At 39.8% G+C, this 13,726-nt stretch overlaps 1 protein-coding gene across 1 annotated transcript in view; it reads right to left on the bottom strand.

The window, feature by feature from the left end:
* The window catches only part of LOC144267328 (contactin-6-like), a 139,169-nt gene that overhangs the window by 69,816 nt on the left and 55,627 nt on the right, over nt 1–13,726 (bottom strand). The window contains exon 6 of the mRNA XM_077821198.1: nt 11,862–11,964. Coding sequence (XP_077677324.1) covers nt 11,862–11,964 — 103 coding nt within the window. The remainder of the gene's footprint in view (nt 1–11,861; nt 11,965–13,726) is intronic.

The following is a 13,726-nucleotide window of genomic DNA, read 5'->3' as shown; positions in this document are numbered from 1 at the left end:
TAGTGGTTTGTTTTATCTGAGCAATCACTATTCATGAATAAGGAAAGTGTTCAGCAGACACCAAGGCCAGAGGAAGGGCACTGTGGAAAAATGCCTCTGCAGTCAATCTGTCAACTCAAAGGTTTAGCAAGGCCTGAGCTGAAGATGTCCTCCTGTTTTCCTTATCCATACCAGAGCCTTATAATTACTTCCTTGGGGATCTTTCAAGACAAAATCTCCTTTTGCCCCGCCCCGCCCCCCTTTCCTTTGTACCAACATGATTTGAAATGCATTTCTCTTCTCCTGTGAACTATTACAGGATGACAGAATTTCCATCCCACCATCAACCTCAGCCTGGTCCAGTCCACACAAGAGATCCACTTCCTGGACACTACAGTGCTAATAAACAATGGTCACATAAACACCACCCTATACCGGAAACCTACTGACCGCTATTCCTACCTACATGCCTCCAGCTTTCACCCTGACCACCCCACACGATCCATTGTCTACAGCCAAGCTCTGCGATACAACCGCATTTGCTCCAACCCCTCAGACAGAGACAAACACCTACAAGATCTCTATCAAGCATTCTTACAACTACAATACCCACCTGCGGAAGTGAAGAAACAGATTGATAGAGCCAGAAGAGTTCCCAGAAGTCACCTACTACAGGACAGGCCTAACAAAGAAAATAACAGAACGCCACTAGCCGTCACCTTCAGCCCCCAACTAAAACCCCTCCATCGCATTATTAAGGATCTACAACCTATCCTGAAGGATGACCCAACATACTCTCACAAATCTTGGGAGACAGGCCAGTCCTTGCCTACAGACAGCCCCCCAACCTGAAGCAAATACTCACCAACAACCACATACCGCACAACAGAACCACTAACCCAGGAACCTATCCTTGCAACAAAGCCCGTTGCCAACTGTGCCCACATATCTATTCAGGGGACACCATCACAGGGCCTAATCACATCAGCCACACTATCAGAGGCTCGTTCACCTGCACATCCACCAATGTGATCTATGCCATCATGTGCCAGCAACGCCCCTCTGCCATGTACATTGGTCAAACTGGACAGTCTCTACGTAAAAGAATAAATGGACACAAATCAGATGTCAAGAATTATAACATTCATAAACCAGTCGGAGAACACTTCAATCTCTCTGGTCACGCAATTACAGACATGAAGGTTGCTATCTTAAAACAAAAAAACTTCAAATCCAGACTCCAGCGAGAAACTGCTGAATTGGAATTCATTTGCAAATTGGATACTATTAATTTAGGCTTAAATAGAGACTGGGAGTGGCTAAGTCATTATGCAAGGTAGCCTATTTCCCCTTGTTTTTTCCTACCCCCCCCCCCCCCCCGACGTTCTGGTTAAACTTGGATTTGTGCTGGAAATGGCCCACCTTGATTATCATGCACATTGTAGGGAGAGTGGTCACTTTGGATGAACTATTACCAGCAGGAGAGTGAGTTTTTGTGTGTATGGGGGTGGGGGTGAGAAAACCTGGATTTGTGCTGGAAATGGCCCACCTTGATTATCATACACATTGTAAAGAGAGTGGTCACTTTGGATGGGCTATTACCAGCAGGAGAGTGAGTTTGTGTGGGGGGAGGGGAGGGGGCGGAGGGTGAGAAAACCTGGATTTGTGCTGGAAATGGCCCAACTTGATCATCATACACATTGTAAGGAGAGTGATCACTTTAGATAAGCTATTACCAGCAGGAGAGTGGGGTGGGAGGAGGTATTGTTTCATGGTCTCTGTGTATATAATGTCTTCTGCAGTTTCCACAGTATGCATCCGATGAAGTGAGCTGTAGCTCACGAAAGCTTATGCTCAAATAAATTGGTTAGTCTCTAAGGTGCCACAAATACTCCTTTTCTTTTTGAGGATGACAGAAGTAAAACTCAGCATTTGGCTTATCAACTTTGCACTATTTACATTAGTAATTGCAATAAATACTCAACAGTACTTTGTTCTCTCATAGTAGAGGTTTAGACTGAGCGAGTGGCCTAGTTTTATCAAAAGAGAGAGAATTCATTTACGAGGACAGCAGTTCCAGCAGACCTTCTTCAAGCCAAATTATAGGTTAAATGACTGCTGTTACAGTCTATAGTAGGATCAGTGTTTCTGTTATGGGCCTAACATACATAAATAGAATCTGCATTATCTGGGCCGTTTGAGAAGGTTTGCATTTCTCGATTGGCTTTTCTGGTAACTCATTAGCATGGACTTTCCATGTCTTCAATCACTATTTTTTGCACAAGGCAGCTTTTTATCTGGTTTCTACAGATTTAAATGACATTACAAATCTTCCCCGCCCTAAACAATTACTTATTTTAGCCTAAGAACAATGAGGACAATTTTAAAATGTATTACACTTCACAGACAGCAAAGTCTCTATCTCTTCTTCCAAAATAAGAAAGCACAGTATATAAATGCGTGCAGGTCTGTGAACATAAATCTATAGTTTGTCTGAAAGCTCCAGAGCACCTAGGGCCACTGGCCACAGCTACTACTTTTATTCATATTCTACAGCACAGACTGCGGACTCATGCATCCATAAGTTACTAAATTAGAAAAGAAGACAAAAAATACTTTATTTTGGAGGATAAGTCTTATCACACTGGGCCTCAATTTAAATGTGTTTGTAACACCATAATCTGCACCAATAGGAAAGTTCCATCTCATCATGAAATGAAGGCACAGATAGCCTAACAGCCAGCCGATCACACTGTACTTTCGTCGCATCTTTCATGCTGTGCATCTCTGGGCATTTCACAATAAAATTAAATTTACAGCTTAGATAATTAAAACCATGCCTGGTTAAACAAATGAGACAAAGCTGAGATTTGAAAGCTCCTATAATGTCTGCATCAAATACTGACTCACGAAAGAATTAAGTTCCAAAGGGCATAATAATTAAAGGGCTCAAGCTTCCAATCATTCCGCTTTATTACTTGGAGAGCAGCTGAGGCTTCCATTCCTCTGCAGGAGATGTTTGGTCAGAAGTGTGACAAGAATCAAGTGATCCACCTCAAGCAGTACAACAGGGAGATGGAGATGATCCCTCTGGAGTTTGTAACTGCTGATGTAATGCTAAGGATCTGTTGTCTCTAGCAGTTAATGTGCAGAGCATCAACAAAAATATCCATTCCCTGAATCAGGAGTGTGAGCTAGAAATTGTCCAACCCATTTGTTGCACATTGGAACTCCTGCTGGCTGGTGTCTCCCTACCAGTGCCTGCTTCCTGGTCTCCACCTCTGTACTTCAGGCCCTGCATCCCTCCCAGCCCATGGTGCCCCTTCTCCTGGGTACTGCCCCACAGCAGTGCTCCCACACTCGGGGTCTTCCCCTCCCCATGGAACCCCAATCTCCTAAGCCCACCTCACCTCAGTGACCCATTGCCAGTCTTCATCTAGCCCCTTCCCACAAGGGCAAGCTGCAGTCTGAAGTGACCACTCATCATCAGCCAGGGGGTTGGACCTGCTGCCTCTTCCTTCCCTGGCTGCCTCCCCACAGCCCTAATACCTCTTCCAGCCCTGACAGCGAGGCCTCTGCCTGGGGGTTTGCCAGGCTGGAGCTCCCTCAGCTCCTCCTGCCCTTCCCCAGCACTATGCTGTCCAAGGTATCCTTTGGTCCTTCAGGCAGCCAGGTCCATCTGCCTCCAAAGCTGGAGAGAGACTGACTGCCTTCTGGCCCTGCAGTCCTTTTATAGGCCTGGCCCTGATTGTCTGCCTCCCAGCCTTTTTTGATTGGCTCTCCACCCCAGCCCTCTCCAAGTGCTGACTTTTAACCCCTTCTGAGCCAGAGGAGGATGACTGCCCCACTACAGGAGCCTTCTAGTGATCCTCCATGTCTTCTATTTCAGAAGCCACCAGATCCTAGCAGAGTACCAGTGTGTAGAGTTAGCTAGACCTTGTACGTTTTTTATATAGTTAGTAAGCATGTTTGGAGAGTATAGACACAATGCTATCTCTGACCAAAAACTGTGGCAAGATGATGGGGAACCCCCCATGATAAGTGTTCTGGGTTATGATTCCAAGGGCCTGAGCTATATGGTCCCCATGTATGTGCTTGTATGTTCTCTGATCCAGCAATGGCCATATACACAAGCTCCCAAAAGTATTATTCCTGATGTTAGCAGAGATAATCTATATGGGAAATGGCTATGAACAGGGTTACTGCCAGTCAGAATACAAGTGAATTTTGCATTTGCAGTATGTGTGCCACTTTGTTTCGGGAGCCATTTTGTTTATTTTCACAAGTAAGCATGCTCCTATTCCCATTTGGCCCAGGTCAGGGTGAAAAAGCATTTCTGGAAAGGTGTCTCATTTTGGAAGTTCCCTCATTTTATCAAAAACATAAATATTAAAATGCTTTTTAAAAACTCAAAATCAAAACAAAACTGTTCTGACATTTAGTTTTGCTGAAAAAATTGAAACATTTTTGTTTCAGTTTGACCTGAAATGATTTTTTTTCCATTTGTTTTGTTCAGCCACCAAACTGAAATTAGGTGAAGGTTCCTACCTATCAAAGGAGTGAAACTCTAGAAGAGGACAAGAAAAAACTAACTTATTTTAAGATTAAGCTTGATAAGTTTATAATAGGGTTGGTATGATGGGACTAAAGACATACAGCCCATCCATGACCACTATTAGCAAATATCCCCAATAGCTGGAGATGGGACAATAGAGGAGGAGGGCTCTTAGTTGCTACAGAGAATTCTTTCCCAGGTGTTTGGCAGATGGGTTTTGCCCACATGCCCAGGGTCTAACTGATGACCATATTTGGAGTTAAGAAGAAATTTTATCCCAGGTCAGATTGTCAGAGATCCTGGGTGGCTTCTGCCTTCCTTTGAAGCATGGGGTCTGGGTCATTGCAAATTTAAACTAGAGTAAATGGTGGATTCTCTGTAATGTGAAGTCTTCATGTCAAGATTTGAGGACTTCAGTAACTCAACCAGAGCTATGGGCCTACTATAGGAGTGGGTGGGTGAGGTTCTGTGGCCTGTAATGTGCAGGAGGTCAGACTAGATGATCATGATGGTCCCTTCTGGCGTTAAAGGCAATGTGTCTGAGCCTTTATTGCAGTAAACCCTTTCAAAATGAAAGTAAGAATATCTAGCACTATTGATACAGTTAATTCTAAAATGTGACCTTTAATGTCGCATGGATGTAATGTTGTTCAGTAAAATGAACACAATGCTGGAACTCAGAAGTTTAGAACTCAGTTCTGCCACTGAGTTGCTGTGTGGCCACGGGAATTTAGTCAAGTAACTCTTCTGAATTTCAGTTTCCTTCTGTGCAAAATGATGAAACTAAAACACATTTAAATGCTTCATTTGTCTTATTCTGTTCACCCTTCTAGTTAATCATAAATGTAACTGCTATTCCTCTGATGGAGATGCAAGATATTTGTGTCCCCCAACCCACCCAATCATCCAACACTTTCAATATTAATTTATTTTCCATCTAAAAGTCAAAGGTTCCTTCATGGTCTGGGGAAGCTATACACAGAGTCTTGTTGTATTCTCCAGCATACAATTCACTGTCAGTAGATGATTCATGATTTGAAAATTACTTTTGAATGCTGCCTGCTCCAAACTTGATGGAATACTGCCTGCTCCATTCACCACTAATTATGGGATCCTTCATGCTTCTTTTATAATTTGATATTAATGTTGGTTTTTAGCTTGGAAGTACATTCCTGTCCTTCAAATATTTTGTGAACAGCTAACTTACATGCAGCTTCTCCATCTACCAGAAAACCGCCTCAACCAAGTTAATCTAATATTGATGCTCTGTCCACCTTCACGTTCTTGGCAATTCAACTTGCTGATTTCTGAGATCTATTGTGACAAAAAATTGCCTTTTTCTTGGCAGCCAAAGTGTCAGTGAAGCAGAGTTCTGGAAGGATTCCACCCCCCCTCCCCCCGCAGTATATTAATTGGTCTTTCTTCAGTCTGGTACTTCACTATTGGTTATATCTATTATAACCTAGGGCACGAACACCTTTGTAGAAGTTGCGGGGGGGAGCCAAAGTACCCCCTCTTTCTCTGAAGGTGGCTGCTCTGGTAGTAAGCCAGCTGCCCGCTCTTCTAACAACACAGCAGCCTCTGCTGGGTGAAAGGTATAATAGCAGCACCCTCCCGCCAGAATCTATTATTCTGCTGGATGGAAAAAAATCTGCGGGGGACAAGTTGAGGGAGGGGCAAGTTCCGGCACCAGTGATTAGTCAAATAATGTAAGAGACAGAGGAAGCTAAATTTATCCTTTGACCTTCAATTTTCCAGAACCATACAACCAAAAGATAATGGGCACAACGTTTATTTTCACTTATAACTAGAGATAGAAAAACAATTTTTTATACAATAAAACCTCTTTCTAGGTCTTTTGTCATTTCTAATTCTCACTGTCACCTAATGTTTTTTAATCCTTCTGTAATAAATAATAATAATCGAGACAGTTTCAGACTCGAGTTACGCTCGTTTACAAGAAGAGTAAATCCCCGGACATCATCGGATGTACCCTGCATTTACATCAAAATAACACCAGTCCATTACTATCCCACTTGTTAATGTATTATCATTCCTTGTGTATATATAATAATAAATACACCACCTTAATTATCTTGATCTAAACTATCATGACATTTTTTCTTGAATCACCACTACTAAGGAAAACACAACCAAATCAAGACTAATGGATTTTGAAGTCATGAATTATTAAGTCCATTAATTACAATTAATGGTAAATCATTCTTTCTAGTACTGACAATTTATTATGCAGCTGTACTTATTACCTGAACTTTTTCTTTTGTTTCTTGCTTGACTGCAGGTCTTCAACAAGAGACTTTACCTCTGGAGGCAAAATAATTCTAATGATCACCCCCACCCCCAGGCTTCCCCACTAGTCCTTTAGTTTTTTAAGTCACTGGATGAATTTGATCTCTGTTATTAGTTTCTGGCAGATTTCAGTATCTGAAATTTTTTACATGGTATTGTTTTCTCACTCTCAATTATTATATATGTGGCACCCACCAGCACACTAGAGTTAAGGGTCAACATTTCAGCTATAATGTCCTTTCTATGTATTTATACCTATATTCATTTTGCCATCTGTTATAGCAGATAACGATCATTTATCATTTACAGAGCCCCAGAGTGTTACCAAAAAAATAAAAAGCCATAGCATAGAGGCTAAGGTCTTTATCTAACACCATTTTTTTGGCTATTTCTTAACAGCTACAGTGCTAGTATTGAAAAGCTACACAGAAGAAAATGAAATTAGAAATGAAGGAGATATTTATTAGCATTTTTTAATTGGAAATGCTTGTTCTTTACTGTTATTTGCAGCACTGTGCCATAAATATTGCAGTAAAGGTAAAATGATTAATTCTTAATTGAGATGCTTCAGAATTACCTGAGGTCCCAATCACTGATATACTAATTTACATGCTGTGTCCAGGGTGTAGGAAATATTGTAGTGAGGAAAAGATATATTTAAAAAGTCAATATTCTTTTAGAAAGAAATGTTAGATCACTGCATATAAGCAAAAAGGAGAAGTCTAATCATAGAATTGCCAATAAGTCAACATCTTCATTCTTACTGCGATTTAGACTCCATTAAACTGGGGTTAATACAAGGGGATGGCTAAGAACAAAAGACTCAGAAGTCAGAAAATACAAACAATGTCTACAGTTCAAACTTAACTCTGTTCTCACGCTCTTAGAGTGCGCATGTGTTTTGCGAGCAGCAGTCAGTGGTGTGGTTTTATGTTCCAGAAAAGGAAAAGGTCGTGTTTCTCTAAACACTGTGCAAGTACTTTCATTTAAGGCTTTTGGAGCGCAAAAGTACAGCAGGTTGTCTATCACCAGCTTAGATGTGAAAGATCTCTGTAATACACAGCACAAAGACATTGAGAGCTGATGGCATTGGCTGACCCAAGTGGACTAATAGTATGAATATATATGAGTGGATAATGGGAATGCAGTTCTGAATCCTAAGAGAGACAATACCTCATAACAGCTGAGCTATCTAAGAGGTATATTTCAAAAAAATGTTGAGCTGATATGTTTAGACAATATGAAGTGCCAGATGCCTATACACACCTTGTGGGATTTTCAAAAGCACTGAGGCTTATCATAGAATATGAGGGTTGGAAGGGACCTCAGGAGGTCATCTAGTCCAACCCCCTGCTCAAAGCAGGGCCAATCCCCAATTTTTGCCCCAGATCCTGAAATGGCCCCCTCAAGGATTGAACTCACAACCTTAAGTTGTGCAGGCCAATGCTCAAACCACTGAGCTATCCTCCCCCAAGCACTTAGAGGTGTGTGAAGTGATTGTTTGGTTTGCTGAGAGGTCCAGAAAAAGAAATGTTTCAGGTTGACCTGTAATGAACTTTTTTTTTTTTCTGCAATTACTGGCAAATGAATAAGTTGAAAAAAATCATTCCGGATCAAACTAAATATTTTGTTAGATCTGAAATGAAATGCTTTATTTTGACTTTGAGGTTTTAAAATATATATGTATTTAAATAAAGGGAAAGGAAATTTTGAAACCAAGTCATTTTGAAAAGGAAAAAACAAAACATTTTCTTTATAAAATGTTGAAATAGCACATTTTGATTTTTTTTTTAGAATTGTTTGTTTGTTTGTTTATTAATTTATTTATTTATTCTGGTGGGTGAACAGGTTGGCCAATTCAGCAAATTTGACACACATTCATTAAATTTTTGGTTGACCTAAATCTGCAATTTTTGCCAAAAAAACAGAAGAATTTGGTCAAAAAATGTTGCCCATCTTTACTTAGGTGACTAACTTCAGATGAAATCAGGGGGAGTTAGGAACCCTGATGCTTTTGAATATTCTAGTGAGCACATATTTGCATATTTATGCTCCTAACTTCCTTTAATAAATGGCCCTATGTAACCTGCTTAAGAATGATGCATATACTATCCTGTTTTCCTGCTGTTCTCGTACATGCTTGTCAACTCTGGAATGGTGTCTTTTCACATATTCACATGCTGGTAGAAATGTGGTGCATGGCTGAATTCAATTTAAAAAAATCAAGAATGAAAGAAAAGAGAGTATATCTGTACTATAGCAAATGTATAATGGAAATATTCTCCTAAAACTCCATTACACAGATTTGAACACCAAACAGCACCCATCCAATACACACTTGTTCCACTCAGTACGTATTGTCAGTACGGTATCAATGATACCCATATTTATTTATTTATTATTGTACAGTAGTCACTGGTACTTACTGAATGTACCCCAAAGATACAATACCAGTACCGATATCAGCTGTGATTACATATGTGGAGTAGCAGAAGCTGCTTTGAACAGCTATAACTTGCTCCCTGTTTTAAACACAACTCAGAGAATACCATACTGTTTAAGGGATTTAGCCTTAGCCTCACCTCCTTTTGGATAGTCAGATCATGTTAACTTTTTTTACAAAGTGCCCAGAATGTGAGCAAGCCCCATGCACCACATTATTATGCCCTTCTTGGACTCCCTGAAATAATATGGCAACATTTTTTTTAATGTATAACTTACATGCCTTTTGAGATGACTCCATGTAGCCAGTATCTCTTTCTGTTGTACGTTCACCATACATCTGATAAAACTCCTACTTAAACCTTTGAAATGTAAAGCCAACACTGACTCACCCACTCTTTCTTAAATCAAGGCTTTAAATGTGCATAACTGTAAGTATATAAAGCAAAATCACAGTCTTGCAGAGGCGGAACCAGATTTGTTAAATGTAGAAAACTAATCTGGGAGAAATTGTCATAAAAATTGTTGATTTTTTTCCTCCTATTAGTTTTGTTTGTTTGTTTTGTTAATTTATTTTATTTTTCTTCTTCTCACAGTGGTTTCTGCAGGAACATTTGATTAATTTGTCTTCTCTACAACTCAGCCTTTTAACCTCCGGAAAGCTCTAAACATTTAAAAGCTCACAACCTTAAAACAGATTGTCAAAGTGAACGAAAACTAAATAGAAGTCAACAATCTGAGGGCTTTTCTAAAGAAAATATTTACTCAGGGAACATTCTGATCTTCTTAACCTAATTTATATTTATTGCGTTAACTGACACAGATCCCTACAGGACATGTTGGAAAGGATCTTGAGTGCTCTCCTGGGATCTTTGTCTTCCTTAGACATGGAGATTAAGGGCATGTCTACACTTACCTCCGGAGCGATCGATCCAGTGGGGGTTGATTTATCGCATCCAGTGAAGACGCAATAAATTGACTGCCGAGTGCTCTCCCGTCGACTCCGATACTCCACCAGAGTGAGAAGCTTAGGCAGAATCGGCAGGGGAGCATCAGCAGTCAACCTACCACAGTGAAGACACTGCGGTAAGTAGATCTAAATACTTTGACTTCAGCTAGCTGAAGTTGTGTAATTTAAATCTACACCACCCTTTCCCCCGCCCAGTGTAGACCAGGACTAAAATTAGGAAAGCAAATCAACTGCAGTTTCCTGCAGTTCATAGATTTTAAGGCCAGAAAGGACCTTTAGAATATCCAGTCTGCCTTCCTGTATAACACGGGCCATAGAATTTCATCCTGTTGTCCCTTTATTGAGCTGCATAACTTGCTGTTTGATGAAAGCATATCATTATAGTGAAGTGAGCATTGATGGCTAATCTAAGAAGAGATTCACTACAGTGTTTAGCAAGTTCCCATTACAATTTTTTTTCCCCAAAATGTATTTATCATAGCAGTTCCAGTCAATTCAATGCCATTTAATAAACACTGTTCTTAGAAAGACCCATGTTGTAGATGAAAGGGCCAATCATCTCTCAGAAGAACTGTACTCCCAGCAACATTTGATGTACTATGAGAAGGGGATATAACACCTTCTCCATCTCTAAGCAGTTCCAGTTTATCTGTAATTATCCTTTACAAATGTCAGTTAATTGCTTTTAATATTCAAAACAGGAACATGCTTTTTATTTGAAAACGCCAATTAATCATGCAACAGGATAGCTTAGAAACTGGCCAGATCATCAGAGGGTGTCAATTGGGACAGCACCAATTTGAATTACACCAGTTGAATTACACCAGCTGAGGATCTGGCTCACTCTATTGCTGACTGAATGTCATACTGAACAACATGTTGTGAAGTATGAGGTAGAAAGTCAAGCTACTTCAACTACTCCTTTTGGACAAGCACAATAGATTCCTATAAATACTATGCCTAGAGGATATGGTCCAGTCCTGATGGGTGCTGAGTACCTGTAACTCTGATGGACTATAATGTGAGGTTTGATCCTTAGCACCTCTCAAGAGATAATCAGCACCTCTCAACAGTAGTTATAAAGTGGACTGCACAAACGTCAGTAGCTCCATTTTGGAAGGTTCCTTACAATGCGTTCAGCTTCAATCGGCATGGGTTCATCCCAAGTTCTGTTTTGAGATGTGAATTTGAACACAAAATTTGGTTTCACATAGTATTTTACATGATCTTGACTGAAAACTGCAAATCAATCCAAGATTGTTCTAAACTAAGGCTTGGGCTTCCTTCCAAGGTTTACACAGCTTGATGAACCTTTCAGTGAATGCAGTCTTAGTTCTGAGTTTGTAACAAAACCAGCCACTAAGTCAGCTTCAGATTTTTGTTTGTTTGCTGGCCTGCATCATTGTGAATATTTAATACAGAAACAATAATAAACCAAAATAAGGGTTGTTTTTTTTTAAAGGACCTATCTATGTATTTTTGACATTTGGATGACAACCAATCAAAAAATCTCCACCGTGACCCAGCATTCTAAAGATATTCACAACTCACAGTGACTATCACTGTTGAATAACAAACATTAAAACAAAACCAAAAATTCCTTACTTTCCAAGGGCAAAGCATTCCAGTTTAACAGATGAACCCTTCGCTGCATATGTTGTTTCTGGAAAACGTACTTCAATCTTTGGTTCATACTCTCCCATCACACCTGTTGAACATCAAAACAGCTAGCACTCCAGTTGTGTTTGAGACCTGTCTAGTACAACAGGATTTCAGTGTAAAAGAAAGGATGTGGTTATTTCTAAAATTAGAGCCTCATCCTGTTCCCATGGGAATCAATCAGCATTTTTCAAATGATTTCAGAGGGAGTAGGACTGGGGTTCTGCATAAATTTGACCCCTGTGCAAGCAGCCACTACAAGGCCCAGGAATTATTTGAGTCTATGTGGATCTTAAGTAGTGTATAGGTTTTGCCCAGGGTAAATTTCACTTGTGGGTCAAGATATTTGAAAAAACCTGAGCACCCAGAAGCTCCCGTTCAGAGCAATGACTTCTAATACAAACAGTGTTAACCACAATGCTGTCAAGTATAAAAAGCAAGATGGTTAATAGTCAGTATGAGATGTGGGCGAAGATGAAAACAATGAAAGCAGCTGGGTACTGAGAACTTTTGAAAATCTGATCATTTAATTTAGGTACCTAAACAGGATCTGAAGGTTTTGGAAAATCTGGTCCCAATTTTCTGTACTGAGCATTCTGGAAAATCTGACTAAGGGTTTAGCATCTGCAATGCTTACTGTGAATAGGATCTGTTTGGGGGTGTTTAACATTGCAGTGATTGTAGGCTTATATTTTTAGTCAATATGCTTAAAGCTGAATTTCCTGACTATACAGGGCTGTTCAATCTGTTCAGTGTCTTCATCCATATTCCATATTGGCTATAAACCAGTGCTTCTTTTTTTTATGTTTAACAAGAATTTCATTAACATTATGTGTGTTGTTCTTCACTGTCGCACAGTGCTTTAGAGATCACTGGCCTGGGGCCTAATCCAAACCCCACTGATGTTAATGGAAATACTCCCATGAATTTCAGTATGCTCTGGATCAGGCCCCTACTCTCCCTAATGTAAAGAAAGAGGGTAGAAGATAAGGAGCAGAAGAGGTATGGAAAAAATGTGGATGGAGGAAGGAGGGTAGGAAAAAAGGAGCGTGTTGGTAGAAAGGGGCAAAGAAGAATAGGAGCAAAACACAGGGTGTTTGTACCCATGTTTTACATAAAATAACTAACTTATGAGCTATAGAGCTATACATTTGTTTGGGGGCTGTGGTATTTGTGCAAACAACACAAAAATTGATCTTCTGAATTAAAAGACCATCAGATCTTGCCCTATAATGCATATTTGTCTTTTATTTATTCTAGGAACATAACCTTCTGCTGTATTTTGTTAGTTTATCAGAGTACTTCGAAAGCAGTATGAAGGATTACAATTTAGGTAAACAATGCCATCAAAAAACTTTGCTAACAGGTTTCCCAGCTATATATTCCCCATTGTGAACATTTATTTAGACAGCTACCTAAAAGGTATTTGTTTTTTTCTCACTCCAGTGACTCACTTAGTTTTGAGCTACCTCTGGATTTTATATTTGAGCAATAACTTGAATTTAAGTTTAGAAAGCTTTGTCAAATTCAAATCCAAACATAAGCCTTCCTGGGAAGAATAAAATTAGAATGGGGAAATGGCATTCTTTTGCTTTCTTTCTGTTGTATTACGTTTTGTCTTGTTGTAGATGAGTTTATTAATTAACCCTAAACTGACCCTTTTTCTTCATTTTACCAACTAAGACTTGATCCAAAGTCCACTAAAGGTAAAAAGGAATCTTTGGATCAGGATCCAAATAAGAAGTATGAATCTGCATATTTGTCTACAGGGATTTATTATTGCCTCAGAATGAATAGCTAACATCAAAGTC

Source organism: Eretmochelys imbricata, chromosome 7 (assembly GCF_965152235.1).
Source record: "Eretmochelys imbricata isolate rEreImb1 chromosome 7, rEreImb1.hap1, whole genome shotgun sequence".
NCBI lineage: Eukaryota > Metazoa > Chordata > Testudines > Cheloniidae > Eretmochelys > Eretmochelys imbricata.
Note: the sequence above shows the minus strand (reverse complement) of the source record. Positions and strands in the feature narration are given on the sequence as shown.